The sequence below is a fragment of the Pavona decussata genome, unplaced genomic scaffold (genome assembly GCF_977016875.1).
Source record: "Pavona decussata unplaced genomic scaffold, jaPavDecu1.1 SCAFFOLD_58, whole genome shotgun sequence".
NCBI lineage: Eukaryota > Metazoa > Cnidaria > Anthozoa > Scleractinia > Agariciidae > Pavona > Pavona decussata.
The window spans coordinates 2,476,787-2,498,999 of record NW_028145480.1 but is presented as its reverse complement, the minus strand read 5'-3'; the positions used below and the strand labels follow the sequence as shown (position 1 = coordinate 2,498,999).

At 40.6% G+C, this 22,213-nt stretch overlaps 1 protein-coding gene across 1 annotated transcript in view; it reads left to right on the top strand.

The window, feature by feature from the left end:
- The first annotated feature begins 5,257 nt into the window (after positions 1-5,257).
- Positions 5,258-22,213, top strand: part of LOC146479638 (glutathione hydrolase 1 proenzyme-like) — a 29,973-nt gene continuing 13,017 nt past the window's right edge. Inside the window, exons 1-6 of the mRNA XM_085110472.1 lie at positions 5,258-5,386; positions 9,775-9,813; positions 11,176-11,241; positions 11,968-12,218; positions 19,762-20,058; positions 21,911-22,106. Coding sequence (XP_084966598.1) covers positions 9,785-9,813; positions 11,176-11,241; positions 11,968-12,218; positions 19,762-20,058; positions 21,911-22,106 — 839 coding nt within the window. The 5' untranslated portion in view covers positions 5,258-5,386; positions 9,775-9,784. The remainder of the gene's footprint in view (positions 5,387-9,774; positions 9,814-11,175; positions 11,242-11,967; positions 12,219-19,761; positions 20,059-21,910; positions 22,107-22,213) is intronic.

Sequence of the window (22,213 nt, the reverse complement as noted above, 5' to 3'; positions counted from 1 at the left end):
TTAACAATAGTCAGTGCCAAACAAACAAAAAATTTTTAGTCTGATGTCTATCCCTGACTGAAATTTTAGTATTTTTAGTTTAAACAGTTTACTACTTCTTAGATTGGTAATTTGTTTCTCGAGTATGCCTTGTTCACTCAATCGGCGAATCCACCCCACCTGTTTGCATCCCAAGGAATTGCCTGTTCTTTTAACCTCGCGCGAAACCTCGTGGCTACTTGCACGAAGACTCAACTGGCCCACTATATCTTAGAACATGAAAACTAAGGCACTTACGAAATTTAAAATGTAAATCCTCGCCTTCCTGTTTCTTGAGCAAATTGCGAAAATTCAGGAGCACCTGCAACATTTCTGGATTCCACGATCATGTCCAGGACCTGGCTAAGTTGCTGGAAGGGAGAAGCGAATGGGCAGCTGAATCCTTTGTCTCTCAACGAACAGGCCCCATCCAATCTTCAAATTCGTCACTCGACGCACATCCTCTTTCTCGGATGGTGTCCTAAAGGTAGGATCGGGAAAAAACCCCTGACCCTATATATATTCAAGATGGAGGCTATCAGGAATATCAACTAGAGCCCAGTCTCTTACAGGGAATCCAGACTTGGCCTAATGCTACCGATGCTGGAGGAACAGACCAAGTACTGAGACCGAGTTAGACTAAGTACGTTGATTTAGATGAATAATGATGGGGCATTTCGTTCAGAGGATGCCCTCTTATGAACATGGCCACTTTCTGGCAGGTCAAGGAAATGTTAGTTCACGCTTCAGACACCCTTCCGTCTGATAAGTTGGCCTCTTGTGCTACGCACTTTGACCCAATGGTGCATCTGATAGCAAAAAGGCTCTATGCATCTCACAGTTTCAGGACTGGTGGTGCTACCGCCGCAGCAGAGGCCTTATCCAGACATTGGGAAGATGGTCGAACGACTACTTTACTATAACCTGTGCATCCTCTCCCTAGCATTAATTCTTCAGAGGTCCTCAATTTGTCTGGTCACAGCAAGCGTTCTTGACACAGTGGTTATGGAACCCGTCCCAAGGTCTCTGTGCACCTGGTTATTACTTAACCTGTTTGTGGTGCAGGTAGCATGGGATTTATTTGGGTGCACAACTCAAAAAATATTCGGGGCAGTGTCGGAGCATTTGAGAATGTCCAATACGTAGAATTGTATTACTAACCGCTTCTGGTGGGTCAACATTGACTGACCCACCACTCGCCGAGGTTGCAAATTAAATGCCCCATGCAACCCCGAGCTCTTACCAAGGAACGAAATACTTCGTTAATAAAGTAATAAATGATAACCAGTGAGACATTAGACTCGGAGGAAAGATTGACGAAGCCCTACTAAGTCAATTAAATATATCTTAGATATTGTTTCTTAACTAAAGGCTTTTGTCATTGCAACAATAGACTTTGTCAAGGAACAACACTTTGGATACATCTTAGGAGGGCTTGGTGAATCTGGCTCCAGGGCTTTAAGTACCACCTGTCCCACAATAAAGTGAGGTTATATTGATGATAGGTCATGCCAACCGAAGAAGGTTTTAGGGGCATGTCACCATCTTCAGTGTCACTATCTTCTCTGTTTTTAACTAGGACATAAGGTTTGAAAGAGGAATTACTCAGCTCGTCTTTATCTGGGCCCAGTCGCTCAAAGCCCGATAAAGCTTATCCTGGATTAACGTGAACTTTGGTTTGAGTTTAATTACTAATCAATAACGATACTTCCAAAAGATTTTTGGTCCTCAGTTTTGACTTAGACTTTACTTTACCTTGAGCTTGAAATTAGCCTTTAAAAACATTCTTAACGAGCGAGCTGAAAACGTGGATTAACTTTTAATCGTGGATTAGCATTAATCGGCTTTTGAACAACCCGGCCCTGAACTATAGAACAAGGTCCGGTTGTTTGAAAGACGATTAACGCTAATCCTCGATTAACAATTAACCGAGATTAATTAAAAATGTTAAAAGCTAATTTTAAATTAGTGGTTAGTCTAAGCCAAAACTGAGGAACAAAAATCTTTTTGAAGAGTCTTCATTCAAAGTTGACGCTCAGACCCAATATTAGCTTAATCGGGCTTTGAACAACTGGGCCCAGAAGAGGATTGAACTATCGTGTAATTGGGGTTTGGGTCCAGTTGCGTAAAACTTAGTTCAAATCACTATTTAAACGACGGACGCCAGCAGCCGTTTCCCACCCAACGTTAGTAGTATATGTAATCGGAATAAATTGGGTCTCTTCCTGGTTAATTTGAGGAGGAACACGCTAATTAACGTGGATAACGTGATAGGCTATTGTCTTTAATTAATGACTAAATTGCGGAGGAATCTCATTAGCGTGCAATGGAATGCTTTTAGTATGGGTGACGTCATTCCTGGTAGAGTAATTATTCCTTGTGTGTTTTGACAATCTCGTTCCCAGAGGCTGCGTTCCTTTTGGTCAGCACCAAGGAAGCAAGACCTCTGGGTAATCAATGTCAAAATCCAGGAAATCGAAATCTGATTGGCTAATACATTTTACCGAAAGTGTCTTCGGAGGTTTCAAACAAGAAATGAAATAGTGACTGTCAAAGATATCGAAGCAAAAACCGCCATAGAATCGAAATGCAACTAAATTTTCACACGCTTTTTTTTGCAGTGATTAAACACGAAAAAGATAACAAGTCAAATCACATGACTAAACGGAAAAGGCGCGGAAACCTCTCCGATATGTTGCAGCGTTTGACAAAGCTGAATGACAGTTGACACTTGCGACGGTCGAGTTAACAATGGACCTGACAATTTTCGGAAAAACTCCTCTAATTATCGACTCTGAAATGTGGTTCATAGTCAATGATGGCCGTTTAAAATCGTTCTTAACATTGTCTAAAGCGGATAAGAGTTAAACAGCTTTTCTCGTGCTGTTGAAGGAACTGAAAGAAGCAAACTTGTAATCCATTCGCACCGCGTAGTCTGCAAGTTGATCTGACTGGAACAGAATTTATTGAAGATTACTTTGTTGAACAGGGACATATATCCTGTCAGCAGCCCAGCAGAAACATAATTGAACTTGAACAAGGAAAACCAACGGAGTATTCAAGAATGCGTGGCCCAAAAAGTGGTTCAGAAAGCGGACGGACAGAAAGACAAAAATATTAACACTTGCCGGAATAGCGATCGTTGTCACTCTATACACAACAGTTTATTTGTGTGCTTTGTAAGTTTGCAGCTTATAGGACTGATAAACCACTTCGAGTGCAGGTAAAATATTTTTTTTCAGGATGAGTTTCTTAGGCTTACACTGAGTTTGTAAATTGAAAAAAAAAATTGGCGATCTTTCTGTGAAACTTAGATTTTTAAGTTGCTGGTTATTTTGGTTGAACGTTTACAGCCGTTGTGTCTTGTTATTAAATGTACTTCTACTATTTTATTGTATTTATTCTGGGATCATTGTATCTGGGTAAGCAAAAGCTGATCTTGTGAAACCTATCGTTTGTAAATTTCACGGCAGAAAAAATTAAGCTTAAATTTGTAAACAATTGTTGCTATTTGTCGTCGACGGCAATCAGGCTAGGAACCGTATCTTGCTGAAGTTTCTCGAATGTTGTTTGATAATCTTTACCCTGTTTTAGTTAATTCGGGTTGAAGCTTATATAACCTCCGACCAGCCTCTATTTTCGTTTCGCTATTAGCTTTACCATGGTGTCATAACAAAAAATTGACTTATACTGCGTAGACTGCGTATATTCACCCCCATTTTAAAGTTTTAAAAACTAAATTTACAGGCGAAAACAAGCTTACTTTAATTCCAAATGAGTATAGTACAACAAATGGTTTCTAATCGGTATAGCCTATGTATGTGTTTTTGCCCCTGCCTGTGGAAAATGTTTGGTTTTCTAAAACGATCTGAAATTGTGCAAAATGAATTTGTCGCGGTAGAGAGAGGCCGTATCGCCGACAAACCCAGATTTTACGCAGCCATTGTTTTGGTTGTTTTGTTTTCGAAGTCCGTCACATAAATGGCAATCACTGGCAAACGGGACAAATGGAGGTTGTCACCTTTTTCACTCGTTTTCTTGGCCTTTGATGCTCTTTACCAGAGGCTGTCTTCTTCTCGGTCAGCAATATCCCCCTTTAAACCGGAAGCAGGATCCTTGCTTCCGGTGTCTGATTAGCCCAGAGCTCGTGGACGTGTGGCCACCGCTGGCCTAAAACGCGCGCGGGCTCTGGGGACGAGATTGGTGTTTTGACCAAAGAGTAAAAAAACAAAAACGTTTTTTTCTGAAGTCTACTTAATTAGTTTTGACAGCGTTTTGACGGGACAAATGGAGGTTGTCACCTTTTTCACTCGTTTTCTTGGCCTTTGATGCTCTTTACCAGAGGCTGTCTTCTTCTCGGTCAGCAATATCCCCCTTTAAACCGGAAGCAGGATCCTTGCTTCCGGTGTCTGATTAGCCCAGAGCTCGTGGACGTGTGGCCACCGCTGGCCTAAAACGCGCGCGGGCTCTGGGGACGAGATTGGTGTTTTGACCAAAGAGTAAAAAAACAAAAACGTTTTTTTCTGAAGTCTACTTAATTAGTTTTGACAGCACACACGATTTCGCGATTTTAATCGGGACAATTTCAACAATGATAAGAGTGCTGGTCTTGTCCACGAGACAGAAGTTGTCTCACAATTTCACCGCGGCCAAATGTCTGATGCACATGCTTCAGAATAGAATTATTAAGTAAATCAGTTTTCCGCGTGTCATGCATTCAAACAGTAATGAATGCATCAGTCAATTCCAGCTATGCTTCCCCCCCCCCCCCCCGGCAACAGTAGGGCATTTCCCCGCACTGTCCATCCCGGGGGTCGGGCATTAGCCCTCCACCCAATTACCCCGAGGCATTCGACCATCTCACTTTTTTTACTTATAACATTTTCGCTTCTTCTAATGACCAATTCATTGGCAAATTCAGTAAATTTAAATCACTCGTGACGCAGAAAAGAAATCTATCCGAAAAAGTGGCTAAGAGCATTAGCAAATTTTTTTCCGGATCGGCCTACGTAATATATATGCAAAAAAAATTTGATAAGAGGGTTTGCGTTTGTATTACAAAAGGTCTGACGTATTCATCGAATGTATCTTTAGTTTTCGTTTACAAATTCTATAATTTTATCTGTGGTTAAACGGCTCAAATACAGTACAATACAATACAATACAATACAATGGACTTTATGTTAAGAGGGTAGCACATGACAGTAGGGAAACTGATAACCCAGTGGCCCTCTATAGTATTGTGTGACCCGTGTTTGCGTCGAAGTTGTTCACGCCTCCAGTTTCTCAGCAGCACGCAGAAGATAGCTAACGACGGGTGTAGGAAATAGAACTGAACTGGCAAAACATTGAAACTATAGCACTGAAGGTGGGTGGACTTTTGCTGTAAAAGTATCGCTGAAAATCAGAGCAAAACTAATTATGTTGGCTGTGCAAGAGCCATGTCACTCGACATGCTACTTGATCGCTTTTTTCAGTAACAGTTTCGTCGAGTCGAGTGCGCTGGTTGTAATCACTCCAGCAGACAGACCCGGGTAATGATATGTTTTTTATGCTTTATATTGCGCACGTTTCAAGTATGTGCATTCAAATTCAAAGAGTGGTCGTGGCCCTTGATAATCCCAATCGGGGACGCCAGTAATATCTCCGCTGCTAATAAGCCTGTAAACGGAAATTTGTGCTGAGGTTGGCCATTCCCTTAAACATGAACTCCAAAGTACTTCACACTTAATGTGTTTGCTACTGAATAGCCACATGCAGCACGATGATTTTCCAAACAGAGGATGTGTATCTTGCATTTTTGACTTTAAAAAGTCAAACAGGCCACTTCAAGCTTTCTTGTTGTTTTCGTTGTCACTGAAGCCAGTTTCAATTGCGGAAGCTGTGAATGTCTAACACGATATTAAAAGAGGACAGTTTATTTTCGCAGCTATTTGTCCTTTATCGACTAAAGTCTTAGACCTGCCGCCGGATACAGAGTCTCAAAAGAACCATTACTACCTCAAATGCTGGTGGTAAAACAAAAACACTTATCTACTAAAATCAACTCAGCTATTCAAAGCAGACATCTCTTCGTGTGAGTCATCTAGACATGAATGATGCAAATCCATTAATTACGCAGGATGCCCTGAGGGCAGACCGTGTCTAAAATTGGGCCCGGTACATTCTTCATGGTAGCTATAAATCATTCGTTAAACCTGCATTAAACTCTGCTTTCTCCTAGAAGGGATCTATTGTTCTGATTGTCTTCAACAAAAACGGCCCAATCACAATCCATTATTGGCGCGTATATAATGAGGAGGGGACCCAATCACGCTATCTCAGCTCTGTGACGTCACATTACATAATTACATTATGTTTCGATTACATGCCTAGGACAGAGGACAAGATATCCAGATTATAGTTTTGAGTAGAGGTAATTCTAAAACGTACGGCGAGCAGCCGAAGAGCTGACTGAATTATCCTTGTTTACGAGCATTCCCTTATTTTTGCTTGGGATAGTAAAGTAAAACTAGAGAACTACGCGAGAGAGCGCCGGAATTTGGCCCCAGAACTTTGTACAAGCAATGACATACAACAACCAGCAGGCCACTCTGAACTCACATAACTACTGTGTTCCGTCACGGTGTCCTGGCCCTCATTTTCATTTCAAGTAGGCTGTCTAGTTCGGTTTCATGCACTCATGCATGAACAGCTGAAGAATCCTTAAGTACCTCACCCGTACCCAAAGACAGATTTTGAGAAAAATATGGTGTCAAAAATATATTTTCTTTCAAAAAGACGCGAGAATAAACGTGCAAGAAAACCCCAAAGGAACAAAACAATCATGTAATCATACATCGGCAAGCAGCCAAGTTCATAAATAGATTAAACAGCACTTGAATTATTTGACCCTCGGGTTACTAAAAACGTCATCAGTTTTATTTACTTCTTTAAAGGATATAAAATAAACCAGCATAGTAAACGGAACATCAGCTAATAACGAATTATTTCGATCAAGTTTACAATTTTACTCGAGAGTTTCCTTTTATTTTCTATTTTGTTTCAATTCATAATGGTTGCATTGTTAGATTTTCATCCAACTCTGATTGCCGAGAATTTTCGGTATCTGTCACATTGCTTTGATCTTACGATATTATTAACAACTCATGAAATTTAAAGAGTTTATTCAGATGGTAATATTAAGTTTTCACTTAGGCAAGTTCTTTGTTCGTTTGTCTTTCTGTTTTCTTGATGAAACGAGGACACTTCGCCTTACATTTACTGACATAACGAAACATTAACGCTGACGATAAATCACGAGATATCTGTCGGATTGCGGTATCAAATAAAATGCGGCCATCAATAGGTTGGCACTGATCCATTTGAAGAAGATTAGTCGAGATCATATATTCTCGGATTTCACGTAACGTCACCAAATTCTAGAATTCAAAACTAGAATTCAAAACTGGGAGGCCTACAAAATTTTTACCTTCATTCAAGGAAAGATTACCTAAAAATATGTCTGTTCACAATTTCTTAGCTCGATGTCGTGCTTCCTTTTGAAAATAGAACACTTTCAATTTCCGAGTTGCCATCGTGCGTGACATAAGGAGGACGGCCGTGACAGAGCTTTTCCGTATCTTAAAAATGACTCTCCGGGTGATTTTCAGCATTCTAAACAATTTAAGTTTGAGGAGAAATATTACTCTAAATATTCGAAAATTCACAAGGGCAAACAAACCTCTTAACTGGCAAAAGTGAACTCCAGATGTTTTTTCGTATTTCCGGCCGCCATGTTTGTGCCCCTCAGAGGGACACAAACATGGCGTCTCCATACTAAGCTCTATAAATTTATGTGGAACATTTTGTCAAATAACTCGAGTACGGAATGCCGCACAGACCTGACACTTGGACAGATGCCTTATTTATTTATCCTCTATACCATGTCAATTTCTTGACTTCATTCATGGAATGTTTTCGATTTTTTTTTTCAATGGCGTGACAGTGAAAACCGAGAATTGCATGGATTGATCGTCAAGGTGAAGAAAGCCCGCTGGGGGGGGGGGGGGGGGGGGACTCCCACTGAAAAGTGACAGGAGTAATCGTCGTACTTTTAGGGGTTAAAATTCGTGGTTTGGTCCGTCAGACGTAAAGTGGTACCTTTTAGAGTATTATAAAAAAACAGGAAAGATTTATTGCTGCTCGACGTTTCGGGGTCATCTTGACTCCCTTATCAAGAGACTACTGTTAAATAGCATGCAAATAAGGAAAGGTACAAGATAAGCATAAATTACAATAAACGGCCTAAACAAACATTTTGGCGCGGATGGAATCCACTTGCGCGTTCAGTGTTGGTTTACACATGCGAATGTATAGCATTTCTTTACTAGGCAATCAAATTTGCCGCTACATTTCACGATGAAGTGAAATCGCTCGATGAAGCGTTCAGGTATTTCATTTCAGGCGTAAACCAACACTGAACGTGCAAACGGATTCCATCCGCGCCAAGGTGTTTGTTGAGGCCGTTTATTCCAACTAGGTATGCTTATCTTGTACCTTTCCATATTTGCATGATTTAACTAGTCTCTTGATAATGGAGTCACGATGACCCCGAAACGTCGAACAGCAATAAATCTTTCCTGTTTTTGCTTCAGAAAATCCCTGCTGATCAAAATTTTAGAGTATTGAGCTCAAAATTATGTGAGGAAGTATGACAATACTTCCAAGAATCTTTACGAGGGGTAGGCATTCGAAGGAATGTCAAACAGTGCATTGGTTTAGAGTTGCTACCTCTAAAGAGTAAAAAATTGTTCGGAGCACGCCCACAAAACAGAATTCTGGTACTTTTTAAGGGTTGTTCTCAAAAGTTCCGACTATCGGCTCCGTCACTTTCATATGGGAGATCCCCCGGGCTGGGGGGGGGGGGGGGGGGACGAAAGGTGTACCGCGAAACGGCCAAACTGTGATATCACTGAATGCAAATTAAATTACATTGGGAACTTGAAAAACTTAAGTTTGACCTTTTGACGTCCAAGTCTCGACAGCACATTAAAGGAAAAGAGGTTTTGCTGGCGACTAGATTGTTTATCCAATGCAATAAAACCATTAATGCGATAGAAATGTTACCGATAAGCCGCGGTTTTTAACAGCGTATAAATGCAATAAAACAATGACATTTAGGCCGCGGTTAAACTAAGACGAGGGAATTTTGGCATATCTTACCCTGCGGTTTAGGTTAGTCGAAAAGTTGCTCGTCTTAATTTCTTTCAGTCAGCCTAAAATAACACCAATACTGCGCGTGCGCAAACGTTTATCGAGATGACCGTCGTGATGACCTGGTTACCAGTTTTTTCGGCTGGAATAAGGAGCATGCTCGCTCACAAGGCTTAGCAAGCAGAAAACCATGGCGCGGAGAAAGCGAACAGGACGAAATGGTTGCGGGTATATTTTCACAAAGCTCCCGAACTGTGGCATTTATCAGATCATGACAATGCAAACGAAACCTCAAACTGCTGATGTCAAATCAAACATTACAGAAAGTTTTAATTTTCGTCGCGGCCTTCTTTTTTCAAAATGTTCCAGTCAACGTTTAACAATTTCCTGTGAGTGTTTTATATGAAAGTTTGCAGTAATTGCTGTGACATTTGAACAATTTGCGGTAGCTGTTTCTGACCCTGTTTCTGTTTTATGACCGACCTGACACTGAACCAGTTTAATACTAACATTCAATTAACTGCTTGATCGCAGATCACTGATAACTATGTTATTTTTTAGGCAATAAAAAATGGACAAAGAGAAGGGAGAAAGCCAGATGTAAGTAACAATGTAAATGAAATAATGAGAAATTCAGGATAATTTCTGTGAAAAGCCCCAGAACGGCTCACTTCCATCCGCTGCTTCCAGGTCGAACTAAAATTTATAATTAAGTTATTTTCAGTTGTGGAGCGAAAAACATCCACCTGGAGAATCTAGGAAAAAGCCTTTTGGAATAGAAACGAGAACCAATAGCAAACTCATAGAAGCTCTCTCCCATCCCCCCCCCCCCCCCCGACCCCCTCCCCTCTCTCTTTCATCCCATTCTTCGCTCTCGTGCCAACTCTCCCTCGGTCACTCATGTGGTGCAAAACGCAGAAGACCCCACGGGAATTACGCTTCGCTACGCAGCGTGCAACAAACTGGGCCCACTGCATATGATGGCGATTTCGTGATTTGTACATGGGGAAAAATTGGTGAAAGGCGGGTAATCTCATCACTGTACATGTTTCAGATCTATTCCCGCAATTTGCATTACATTGGAAGTCAAGTATTAGAGGTTTAAATATTTTGTTTTTCAAGATTGATCAATTTGAAAACTAGAAAAGTAACTGAACGAGAATCACTTTTTTCGGCAAAAGAAAGCAAAAACACCAAACAAGCAAAACGTAAAAAAAAAAAAAAGAAAAAAGAAAACTCACCGGCGTTATTTCTGAAACAAAGTTGGCCCTACCTAAAATCCCTCTCTTTTTTGTAGTGAACAAGAACCCCGAACCCCGATATTTATTTTTTAAATTTCAGAGAGCGTTAACAGGTGCTAAGTGAGCAACCGGTTAATGTTATTGATATGGGTTTTCATAATAAAAACTTTGTAGTCAGTCTTGCTTTCATATTGAGATTTAAAGCAACTCGGAAATTAGACTGTTCACAGTCCCGCTATTTTTCCGTGGGATTCTCGAGACCGGTATGCTTCGATGGAGCTGCCGCCATCTTGGTTTGTAAAAGCGAGCGCGATCTGGGGAGAGTGTCTAAACTACCGAGGGGAGCGGGAGTGGGTGTTAGTACTCCGCTCCCCTCCCCTCGGTAGTTTAGACACTCTCCCCAGATCGCGCGCGCTTTTACAAACCAAGATGGCGGCAGCTCCATCGAAGCATACCGGTCTCGAGAATCCCACGGAAAAATAGGGGGACTGTGAACAGTCTACTCGGAAATGGCTTACTGACTGAAGCGTTATCTCCACAACAATGTCAGCTAAGTTCCTGAAAATTAGTAAATATTTGACCTGACTGTCACTCGATCATGCACACAAGCGTGAATATAAATTATTGCAGTGACTTCAAATGTGTTAAAAAATTTCGTTTACCGTTGTCTTCCGGAAGACGGAAACATTTAAAATTTTGTGCTGGTTTTCATCATTTACAGAGCGCTAAAAGAGGTTACAGAGGATGACAAGGAAGTCACAACGACAGTAATCACATACAGCCACAGGTAAAATACAACCAATTTCATTTTCAAATGCAGTAGGAGGTTAATTCTGTTGTGCAACGGGGGCTTTTGGGGAATTTGGCTCTGTGGCTGAGCGAGAGGTGCCCTGTTTTACATCAAGTGGACCAGATCTTCTTCAAGGAACATAGTGTTTATTGCAGATCTTGACTCATTCTGTTACAGATAGAACTCAAGAGCTTTTACTAAAGAACATTGCCATATAAGACCCGCAGCCAACAGTCAGTTTCACTTGCCGTAAGCTTAGCAAATGGGGGAAATTCCAAAGATATTATTCTTCGCGCCTTTTAATGCAAACTGAAGCTCGTTTCGTATTCGAAAGAACGGGAGGTGTTCGAGGCCTATACGTTTTACTCATGTTTACTTGATGGTTACGAAGGCTGCGATATTTCGTAAACTGAGTGAAACTGAAAAATATCCCGTGTAACGTTCCTCCCTTCTTAGGCAGCTGTCCTTAGCTGTATAATAAAAGTAACTAGGTTGGTAATGAGCGCCATTATATGAACCAAAACTTATTAAAGTTCGGAAAACAAGAAAACATTTCACAGTAGGTAGGTTGGTAGGTTTATGTGCAAGTGGCGACTGATTTTAATTCTGGACAGATTTCAGGAACTTTTAGTGCAGTTTGGGAGATCTTGTTTGTGTAGATTGTTAACTTTGCTTAACGTCATTTGCGAAATATTTTGAGTCTTTTGTTTCATTTTGTTCCAGTTCGAATAGGTTCAAAATATTCGCAGCAGTTGGTGTGGCGGTTGTTCTTTTGATCATCCTCTGTGTGGTGCTTATCGTGGTGCTAACAAAGAAAAAAGATGAACAGTCTGCAATTGTACCTACTACAACCACCTTAGCCCTCACGACGAAATCTTCAACACCAACATCGCCTAGAGATAACAGGACCACCACTGTACGCACCACGATCTCTCTCACTACGGAATATCCTATACCACCACTGCCCACAGCAGGTAAGGTAAAAGAGGTGTTTACCAAATGCAAAAGACCGGCTTATCGTACGGGACGGACGTTTCTACTTATAACCGTTTACAGAATTATAGAAATCAAAGAGTCTTGGTCTACAATAGGGTATCATTTTCCAGGAAATTGATCAATTGCTTGAAGAATTTAGTCTAGACTATTTTTCCTCGGAATTGACATTTTCTTAAACGTGTTTTAGCTGTTGTTGTAAATGTAGAAGATTACATTTGTTGTGGCTGGACTGAGTGATAGTGACCGAGTTTCAAGAAAATTGCGAGTCTGGTATAGGGTTGCAAAATGCACCTGAACTTGGTCTGGTTTAGGGTATGGGGTTTTCAGAGTCCCAGCAGCAAACCCCCACCTAAAGCCTTTTAGATCCTCCCCCGGGGCGAAAATGGCTTAAGCAAATGCAGGCGGAAAACATGTGAACTGAGAGTGCTCATTCGAACTTGAAGAAACTGTCACAATTTATGGTCTCAAAGTATAAATTATGCTGGCTGCAGTGCATTGCAAAAACTGAAACTGGTGGCTATTCGCTGTTATTGACCTTTGACGTACTTAAGCATCTATCTTAAAAAGCTTAACTTTGTAGTAACAGACGGACGTTTTTATCTTATAGTGGAGAGAATTCCTCATTTTTCGTATTTGACTTTGGCAAAATTATGGTGAAAACGTTGCATTCGTCCACATGTTTGAACGCTGGGTGAAGCTTCTTGGAGCGACAACTAATTGGTTCCTGTCAATAGAGATTAAGAATCGCTTTTAAGGTGAACAGGAAACGTGAAATTCTCGTTTATGTTTTCTTGAAAAATGAGTAAATATACGAGAATAGTGCAAAATAATCCTGGCCTTTGATGGTAACGAAAAACTACTAATTTTTCTCGAAAAATTGAAAATAGCGAGCGGCAAATGAAGGACAAACATGGTCACGTGGTCATTTCTGCCGTTTTCCGTTTGTCGTAGACGCAATTCTTAATCTGTTGATGTTATCGATTTAAGGATCGGCACCTCGATGCAGTGGTCAAGAGAAAACAGAGGTTGATGCCATTTCCGTCTTTTCGGTTTCCGGTATTGTCTTTGAACTTTTGTTCAATCTCAATCAGGGTGCTTTTCTCTTTAAAAATGTGAAAAGGCCTGTAATCGAGATCAATATTTCTCAATAAACTATTTCCGATTTTCTGTGAACTTCATTACGAAAGCGAGGCTAAGTGCAAAGCTTTTCATACGAAAATTATTTTGTTTTGCATATGAATGAAAACTAATTTTCACAATTTGCACTTAGCCTCGCTTCCATAACGAGGTTCAGAAAGCAACTCGGAAATGGCCTGTTGATTATGCACCTATCAATGTTTTCCCCGACCCGGGGGAGGGCGGGCATACCCACGGGCATTTGACATTTTCATTTTTTTCGTGTCAAAAGTCCCTACTGTTGGGCGCAACTTTGTGGTCAAATCCCCCCACCCCTGGGTTTGGGCAGTGGTAAATGTATTTGAGCAAACTAAGACGCTCTTGTTTAATGCGCATTTTATTGCTGCCATATCTCCTGTACAAACATGAATTTGAAATATAATGCTCCTGTTTGGTTTTAATAGAAACTATGAAATGCTCACTCTAGAAATACATGTACAAGTCAACTTTGACCTTTGTGTGATAAACATATTAATAAAGCTAGCAATCTAAATCTTTGAACTCTTCTGCAGAGAGAATAACAAAGTGTTGCATTTTATCTCTTGTACAAACATGAACTTGAAGACCAGTAGACATTTTTTTTTAATAAAGTCTTCAAGTCTTCAGTTTCTACGCTCGTAGTCGGGAGATCAACTAAATTAAGTAAACAAATTTGTAATTACCGCTTTGTGATGTAACGGTGGGTAAACCGTTCCTTATTGTACATATTACTGTAAAGGTAGGGCTTCTGGGTCTTTTATGATTGTTGTTTTGGTGGAAGGAGTTTTGTGCGGACAAGGGAGGGATTTTTCCTTCCTGTAGGCTACAATCTAGCCTCCCATGCAGTCATTTTTAGGGGACTCGTATTACCTCCTCCCCATGAGTCCCCTGAAAACGACTGCGTGGGAGGCTAGCTACAATCGCTTCGTTTTTAAATATTTTTGCGAAGCCAAGCTGGTTTTGAATAAGGTGCCAGCGCTTCATTAGAATTTTTTTTTAGATTTGGTAAAGCCGGATTGTAAGTAGTGGCGGTAAACACTCATTCTTTTTCTTTGGTTTTGTCCGAAGAGTCTCATTTCTGTTCGAGAATTGAACTTCATTAAGAACATTTTCAATAAGTGATTCAGTATAGCCTCTGTTCTACGTAGTTTCAAGTCTCGTTTGCTCAAAATTCTCTTGGACTGAGTTAGTCCGTAGGAGGCGAAGTGCTTCTCCTTTAATAAACCCTTTTTTGTGTGTTTAAAGGGTGGCAGGAGGAGAAGTGAGTGTATTGGAACATTTCGGTTGGTTTAAAATGAGTGTGTACATCTAATAATTTAAGAGTTGAAAATCGTGGGCCTTTTGAAGACCTTAGTGTGGAAAACAACATTTGTAGATGACAGCTCATATGTAAATTTTAATGTGGGATGGAAAGAGTTAGCGAAGTCAACGAAATCTCGGATTTCTCTAGATGGTATGTCCCACAAACTGACGACGTCATCTAATTTTCCATACAGGGGGTTTGAAAGGACTAGCAGATAGGAGTCGTTCTAGTCTTGATCCGCCATGAAAATGACGGAGAAGGCGACGGCCATTTTAGTTCCCATTGCGATGTCGTGAATTTGAACGTATTGTCTTTCAGTAAATTTGAAAGAATTCTGCTCTAAAATGAGTCGTATTAATTAACTTAATCGACTTAAGGGAATTGGAGGTTCTGGCCCATAGTGTATTTCGTATTGACAGCAGCCAACGTCCATTCCCTCAGAATGACGGATGTTTGTGTAAAGAGACTGAACTAACGTCAAGTGTAGCTAGTAAAGTGTTGTCCGTTATAGGCGTGTTTTTGATGAAATTTATGAAATCGGTAGTGTCTTTCAAAATATGATCCTTGACTAACTGCGATCGGTTGTAAAAGTGAATCGACAAAGCTAGAAATACACTCGGTTGGGCCACTGCTACCGGAGACTATTGGTCGGCCGACTGGTACTTTCTTGCGTATTTTAGTCAGCGTGTATCTTATCCTGAACATCATTTAACCATTTGGAGCTCATTGAATCGATGTGTCCCGAACAGTATAAGTTGAGAACAACTTGTTTGACTTTTCGGGCTGTCTCTACCACAATAGGTGAGGTAAGAAGTTTATAAAACTTATATAAAGTCACGGTTCCACACCCGCAGCTCGGTTCCTCTCACTTCGGTTCTCAACTGATAAAAACTTTCGATCGCAGACGAATAAAACAACAACAAGATTAAAACGTATTAAAACGGAAACTCGACAATGTACCATCTGCGTCACAAAAAGCTGCATACAAACATATATATTGCGACGCGGTAAATCTTCCATCGAGCGATCGGCACTTTCCTAAAACAGATTGGAGACTGGTAACCAGTAAATGTCAAATCGCCCGTGATCATTCTCGTCCCCAGAGCCTCCTGTCCCTCTTAGCCGGCGGGGCCTTCGCACGAGGGAAAGGAGGCTCTGGGGACACAGGATTTGATTGGCTAGTTCCTAACAATAGAAATCAAAAACGGAAGTGAAAATGTTAGCGGCAGAGCGTGGGACGGGCGACTGGCGGCCTGGCGCGAAAAATAAAAGTAGCTACAAAATGAAATGCAGCACGATGGCGGACGCTAAAAAATCGCGAAAGATTCTCTGAAAAAAGCCGTTGGCAAATTTTTTAACATCTTTGGGTATTATGATCAAACGGGTTTAATTAGAAACCACTCTGTCGATAGTTTCGTGAAGGGAACACGGTGTGGAGTTGGCAAAAGTCTTTAGGGTTTTTATCGGGAAGGGAAATTTCGCTCGATGATAATTTTCCTAACAAACTCTGTCAACCTAGTTTTTACAAGATAAAAGAAATTACGAATTGCAGTCTTAAATGGAAAAGAGTCCATCTTCGCAGGAGCTTTCGTTGGCTGAGACAAGAGTGAAAGAGCTCGCAGTTCTACGCCACTGAATGGCCAAATTTCCCGAGCCTATCGGTGCAAACTGCTTCTCGCCCAAGTGGCGATCACATGGCTGGAGCATTCCTCACAAATTTCTAACTTGTAATAAAGTACAGCTCCTCAGCTCCTTTAGCTTTGCGACTGATAAGGCAGCACTGAAAAGGCCTCTATTTCATGTATGTTGGTATCTAGCAGCAGTGTAAAATACGTTCTTTCTGTTTGAGTTCAATTCAATGATATGATGACAGGATCCACCATCCCTAAGGAATTTGAAATTATATCCCTTGTTTTCTCTGTTGCTCTTACTGTCAGTGCATTTGGAAACATGGCACTTAGCATACTTAGAAACAGGTCTAAAAATAATTATTTCCCTATAAATATTATTAATTATCAACAGTGTTTAATATGCAGTTGTTTTGCAACTTCTGATTTTTTTTTATTTGGGGAGGGGGAGAGGGTTAAATAATTTATTGCATTCAACATTTGGTCTGTTTTAGAACAACTTTTTAATTTACTTAATATTTGGAACACTCATTGAACCCAACTAAGTCTCCTGAAGGCTACAGACACATAACATGATTAAACACACAAATGTCAATGTGTAATATGATAAGTGAATGAGTTAATGAGTGCTGAAGTCAAAATGGGTGAATTTATGGCAGAGATGGATAATCCAACCCGATGAATCTGTATAGTAGTTACAGTAATTTGCAGGTATAAATAATAGAGATGGAGTGTTACTAGTTTGTCTGATAATCAGTCATCTGTGTATAACAGTATGGGCACAGATTATATATCCTTCTAATGGAATTCATGTATTAAAATCATTAAAAGCATAATTGTTAATAGAACTGAGTGAAGTGCAAAGTTCAATATTTAATAATTTATTACACCCATCACACTTCTTTTTGTTAATGTTAATATTTATTGATCTGCTTCAAGAAACCCGATTTTTAAGTGGTTATTATTATTTCACTTTATTTTCATGCGCTAAAGGGATGCGATTTGGAGATAAAAAATAGTGCGATTCTTGAATAAACCACACTGTTGAGAGCCAATCAGATTGCAAGGATCACCAGTGGTTTTAAAATAGGTGTAATAATCATAGAAACAAATTATTGAATGATCCATCAGATGGTCCATCTGTGTCAGGTATAAATCGAGCCCTTGAAACAGCAGTTCCATCCTAAAAATGCGAACGTACTGTAGTCATTTTTCCATTAATGATTTGCATAACATTGTACAACTTTAATATAATGACAGATTAACCCTCAGAGGTTTGTATAGTGTGATTTGAGCTGATCACAAAGTATATAGTTCTAGAGTAGCTATATGTTTATTGTGAAAAGAAATAGTATAAAACTTGTTACCATTCTGCAATGAGATGTGCCTCATGAACTACAGCTGCTTTGATCTTTTCCCTAATCTCAACACTGTCCAAAACCTTCCTATTTCTTTCCAATAAACTTAAATACACTTAATATTCCTTCAATTTGGGATACAGAGAAGTCTAACGATTCGCCTCAAAGAATCATTGCAGATGGTAGTTTCATGCTGTCAAGATTGATACCTGATCCCGCATCAGCGCATTCAACGGCGATGCGACCAAAATGATGGAGTCACTGACCTCCAGCCATGAGTCAAAACAAAGGGCAAAAGCTGGAATATCAAGGATTTGTCGAAGGCAGAGACACCTGACACATCCCTCCTTTTCTCGAGAATAATTCTAATTGCGTTCCCAAGCTGCTTACGAAGAGAAATCGTTTCCAAAATAAGAAGACGCAGAACTTTCGCCAGTATCTCAATAACCTTATCGCCTCTGGCAGCCGCCATGTTATTCTCACTAAATTTAATGACATTTCAAGACTTCATACATGAATACCGCAAGTCCTAGAATCTAGGACTTCCGTAATCCTGTGTCCCCAGAGCCACTTGGTTCTCGTGCCCAGCCTCCAGCGGCTAAGAGGACCAGGCGGCTCTAGGGACGAGAATGGCCCGTGATGTCAAATATAGCCTGTTCCAGGCTCCTAGAGACACGCGCGAAGGAAAGGGCGAGGGGACGAAAACGAGGGGGGCTGGGGGAGAGAAAAAGAGGGAAAGAAGAGGAGCCTGTAATCATTTTCTTAAACACCTTATGCCGCCCACTTTTTCCAAAATGTGTCAACATGACAAAATGTCAAACCTTTCATTGTCACGGGTCTCGATTACCCGCGCGAGTTCTCGAGTTCGCGCGGTTGTCCATACAACGCTTCGATGTCGCGGCACCGAAAGGTTCTCCGGGTTTGGGATTTCAACCCTCAAAATCCTGTAGATTTTGCCAAAAAATTGGCGTGTCTTGGAACGAAAGTTCCCCGGGTGTCCTTGTTCAACGCCGTTCGAAATAAGAAACTTATTAACGCGACGTTATCGAGCGACTAGACTCTAGTGTTGGCTGATGTTGTGTCTTCGCTTGGTTGTGTCTTCGCACGCTTTTAAGAGCGAAGAGCTTTCCAGCTTTTTTTTTTGTCTCACTTGTGCAAAGACCCTGGCCAGAATTTATGGCATGTTTAATGTTAAAATGGGGTTAACAGACCTGCACGACTCCCACTGTGTGTCTGTTGTTTTGATAAAAGCCTTTTCAGTTTTGCTTTTACGAGCATGTCTTTAAGCGATTTACCTTTTGTATAAGACATTCTTCCCTTTTGATCATTTGTTCAAGTTTATCAGCTCGGATTGACTGCAAGATTTCAGGTAGCGCTAAATAAATTTTATCGGTGAAGACACAGGATCCGTGGATTAATATTTCTTTATGCTATCATGTGTATATCGCTGCGGGAAGATTTAAATTGCCGCAGGATGTTTGTTTATCACGGATATGGGTGTAACAGATCCTCGTCTTTCAAAGCTTATCATTGTTGTCTCTCGCTTTCGAGAGCTATTTGCTCCTTCCTGAGTACTTTAACTTGCGAAAAATCTCGAAGATAATTCTCTAAAACTGCATTAAACTCATCAAAACCACGCGCGTGTGACACACTCGCCATTTTGACTCTTTCAGATTCTTTGGCGATATCTTTCGTGTGATGTGTGAACTGTCAAACTGACCAATCAGAAGGTATACCGGGAGCTGGTATACCGGCATGAGGTGTTTAAGAAAATGATTACAGGCTCCTCTTCTTTCCCTCTTTTTCTCTCCCCCATTCCCCCCTCGTTTTCGTCCCCTCGCACTCTCCTTCGCGCCTCTCTCTAGGAGCCTGGAACAGGCTATGTCAAATAAAATCAAAATCCCTACCCACGGGATGAGAACTCGAGTCAAATGCCCGTGTATGCCCGCCCTCCCCCGGGTCGGGGAAAACATTGATAGGTGCATTAGTTAATAGTAAGATTAATCCATTGTTAAATGTAGGCACCCACTAGTTCGCTATAAAGCAAATAATTATGTTGAGCTTATCTTCCACTTAGTTCCTGAAGGAGCTGATGGACCTTATACCCACGGAGTTGTTGCTGCGGACGCTGGTTTGTGTTCCGAGGTGGGCCGAGACATTCTCAAGAAAAACGGTTCAGCGGTGGACTCTGCTATTGCTGCCCTATTTTGTGTAGGAGTCATCAATATGCACTCTGCTGGTATCGGCGGCGGTGGGTTTATGACGGTTTATAATCGAAGCACGAATAAAGTGGAAGTGTTTGACTACAGAGAAGAGGCCCCTGGGAAAGCAAACTCAACAATGTATGTCAACAGCAGTCTGAGCTCTAGATATGGTAAGATAAACTCATAACCTGGGGCAATATTTGTTGATAATATGATATTAGAAACGAACACCCTCTTTTGCTTTACGATTTATTGATGACGGAATTATAAGCGATTCACTCATGTTCTGATTATTTCCACTAGTTTCAAGGTTAAAAATGTATGGTAATTGACACAAAGTTCAGTAAAATATAGACGTTTACCTAGCATGATCAGGATCAAAATTGGTGTATATTTTTAAGCCCCCGAAGGGTGGGGAAAAACATCTTGAGGTATGCCGGTTGCATACCTGGAAAAAATGGATTCCTCGAAATTTAGCCCGCTCGTAGATGCAGTATAGATGACAGACAATAGTGTTGAGTTATTAATTGTAATTTTAGGCGACTATGTACGGTTCTGGACGGCGAAAATTGTAATTGTAATGCATTTATATACCGCATTTTCTATTTATATATACAGTCGAACCTGTATATAACGGCCACCCTCGGGACTTGAGTAACTGGCCGCTTAATACAGGTGGTTGCTTAATACAGGATCATTAAAAATACTCAATGGGCGTGGTCTAATGTCAATTTTAATGGCGTATCATACAAAAAACACTTCATGCAAGGAAACAATAGGACAATCAATACTCTTTCAAGTGATCAATACTTTAAACAAAGTTCAGTGACAACTTGTAACTTAACGGTATAATATACGTAACATTGTGTAAAAGTACTATACAATAAATTGTCCTCTACTCTTCTACGGAGCACAGTGCTCTATTTCTATGACTTACAGTTCACAACAAAATATCCCAGTCCGTCTTTTCATAGTTGTTACGCTCAATGTTCAATGTCACATGGCTGAAGAACAAGTTAATTTAAGAGGAATTTCTTGCTAAAGAGTGAAGCATATTCAAAACAAACTTTTTTTTAGCGTTCGTGATATGGTACTGTACTTCAGCACATTGCGGACATCTGAAAAGCGTCAACTATAAACGGCCGAGTATCAGTTTACAGTAGCTTTGCACATGTTATTTCTTTATAGTGATGCTGGATCGCATTTTAAACACAATAAAATACAGCATAAAATAACGTATGGCTTAGTTTCCATTCAACGGTGGCTGCTTAATACAGGTAAAAATAACAAAGAAAGACAAACATAGGACTGCCACAGGGTGGCGAGGTGGCCGCCTAATACAGGTAAGAAATACAGCGTTTGTATGAGCAAACAATCGGGACTTTAAAAACTAGCCGCTTAATAGAGGGTGGCCGCTTAATACAGGGCCGTTATTAACAGGTTCGACTGTATTCAAATTCGGTTTACATCAGCATATGTCCATTAGCGACCTCATCCTATGCACCCAACCCATGAAATCATGAAACAGCACAAAGACCAGACCAGCACACCGGGAACTCCATGCCCTACTCTTTGCGTATCCATATAAAATGAGTGTTGATAAATCTGGGTTCGATTCTAGCTGTTCAATCTATCTTAAGGCTACTAGCAAAAACGTGCCTAAAGAGTAGTGGCTTTGGTGGTGTACTTTCCAAGACAGCTAGAAAATTTCTACGTGTTGTCATATCTTCTCATTGTTCATCATTGAGGTCGTTTGTGCTTAGAGTAGTCATATCTGGATCCCTTTACAAGAATATAACTTAAAGAAGAACGTTTTCAACCTCAAATTGCTAGACCCTGCTTAGTTTCAAAATTTCAAGATTCTAGGGAAAAAAGAGTGCATTAAAAATAAAAGGGCCTGGTGTATTTTGAAGTAAGCTGCAATACAAAAGGGTAAACTTTACTACCGGTATGACGAAGTTATCCCACATTGTCCAATCATTGTTCCATCATTGTTCCATCGTTGTTCCATCATTGCCACAGGTCCATCCGCATCAGGCGTTCCCGGAGAAGTGAGTGGATACCGCACAGCCTGGAAGAAGTATGGCAGATTACCGTGGAAGGAACTTGTTCAACCTGCTATTGACTTTGCAAAGAAAGGATTTCGATTTGGCTACGCCGCTCATGCTGCTGCAAGCGGGTCTTCGTTAAAATGGATAAAAAATGATACCGGATTAAGGTAACAACAGAGGTTATAATTTTTAGGAAGTTTAGTATACATACATACTTTATTTATTCCAGAAGCAGACTATATATACAAATAAAACTAAGAAGAAAAGTACTTCT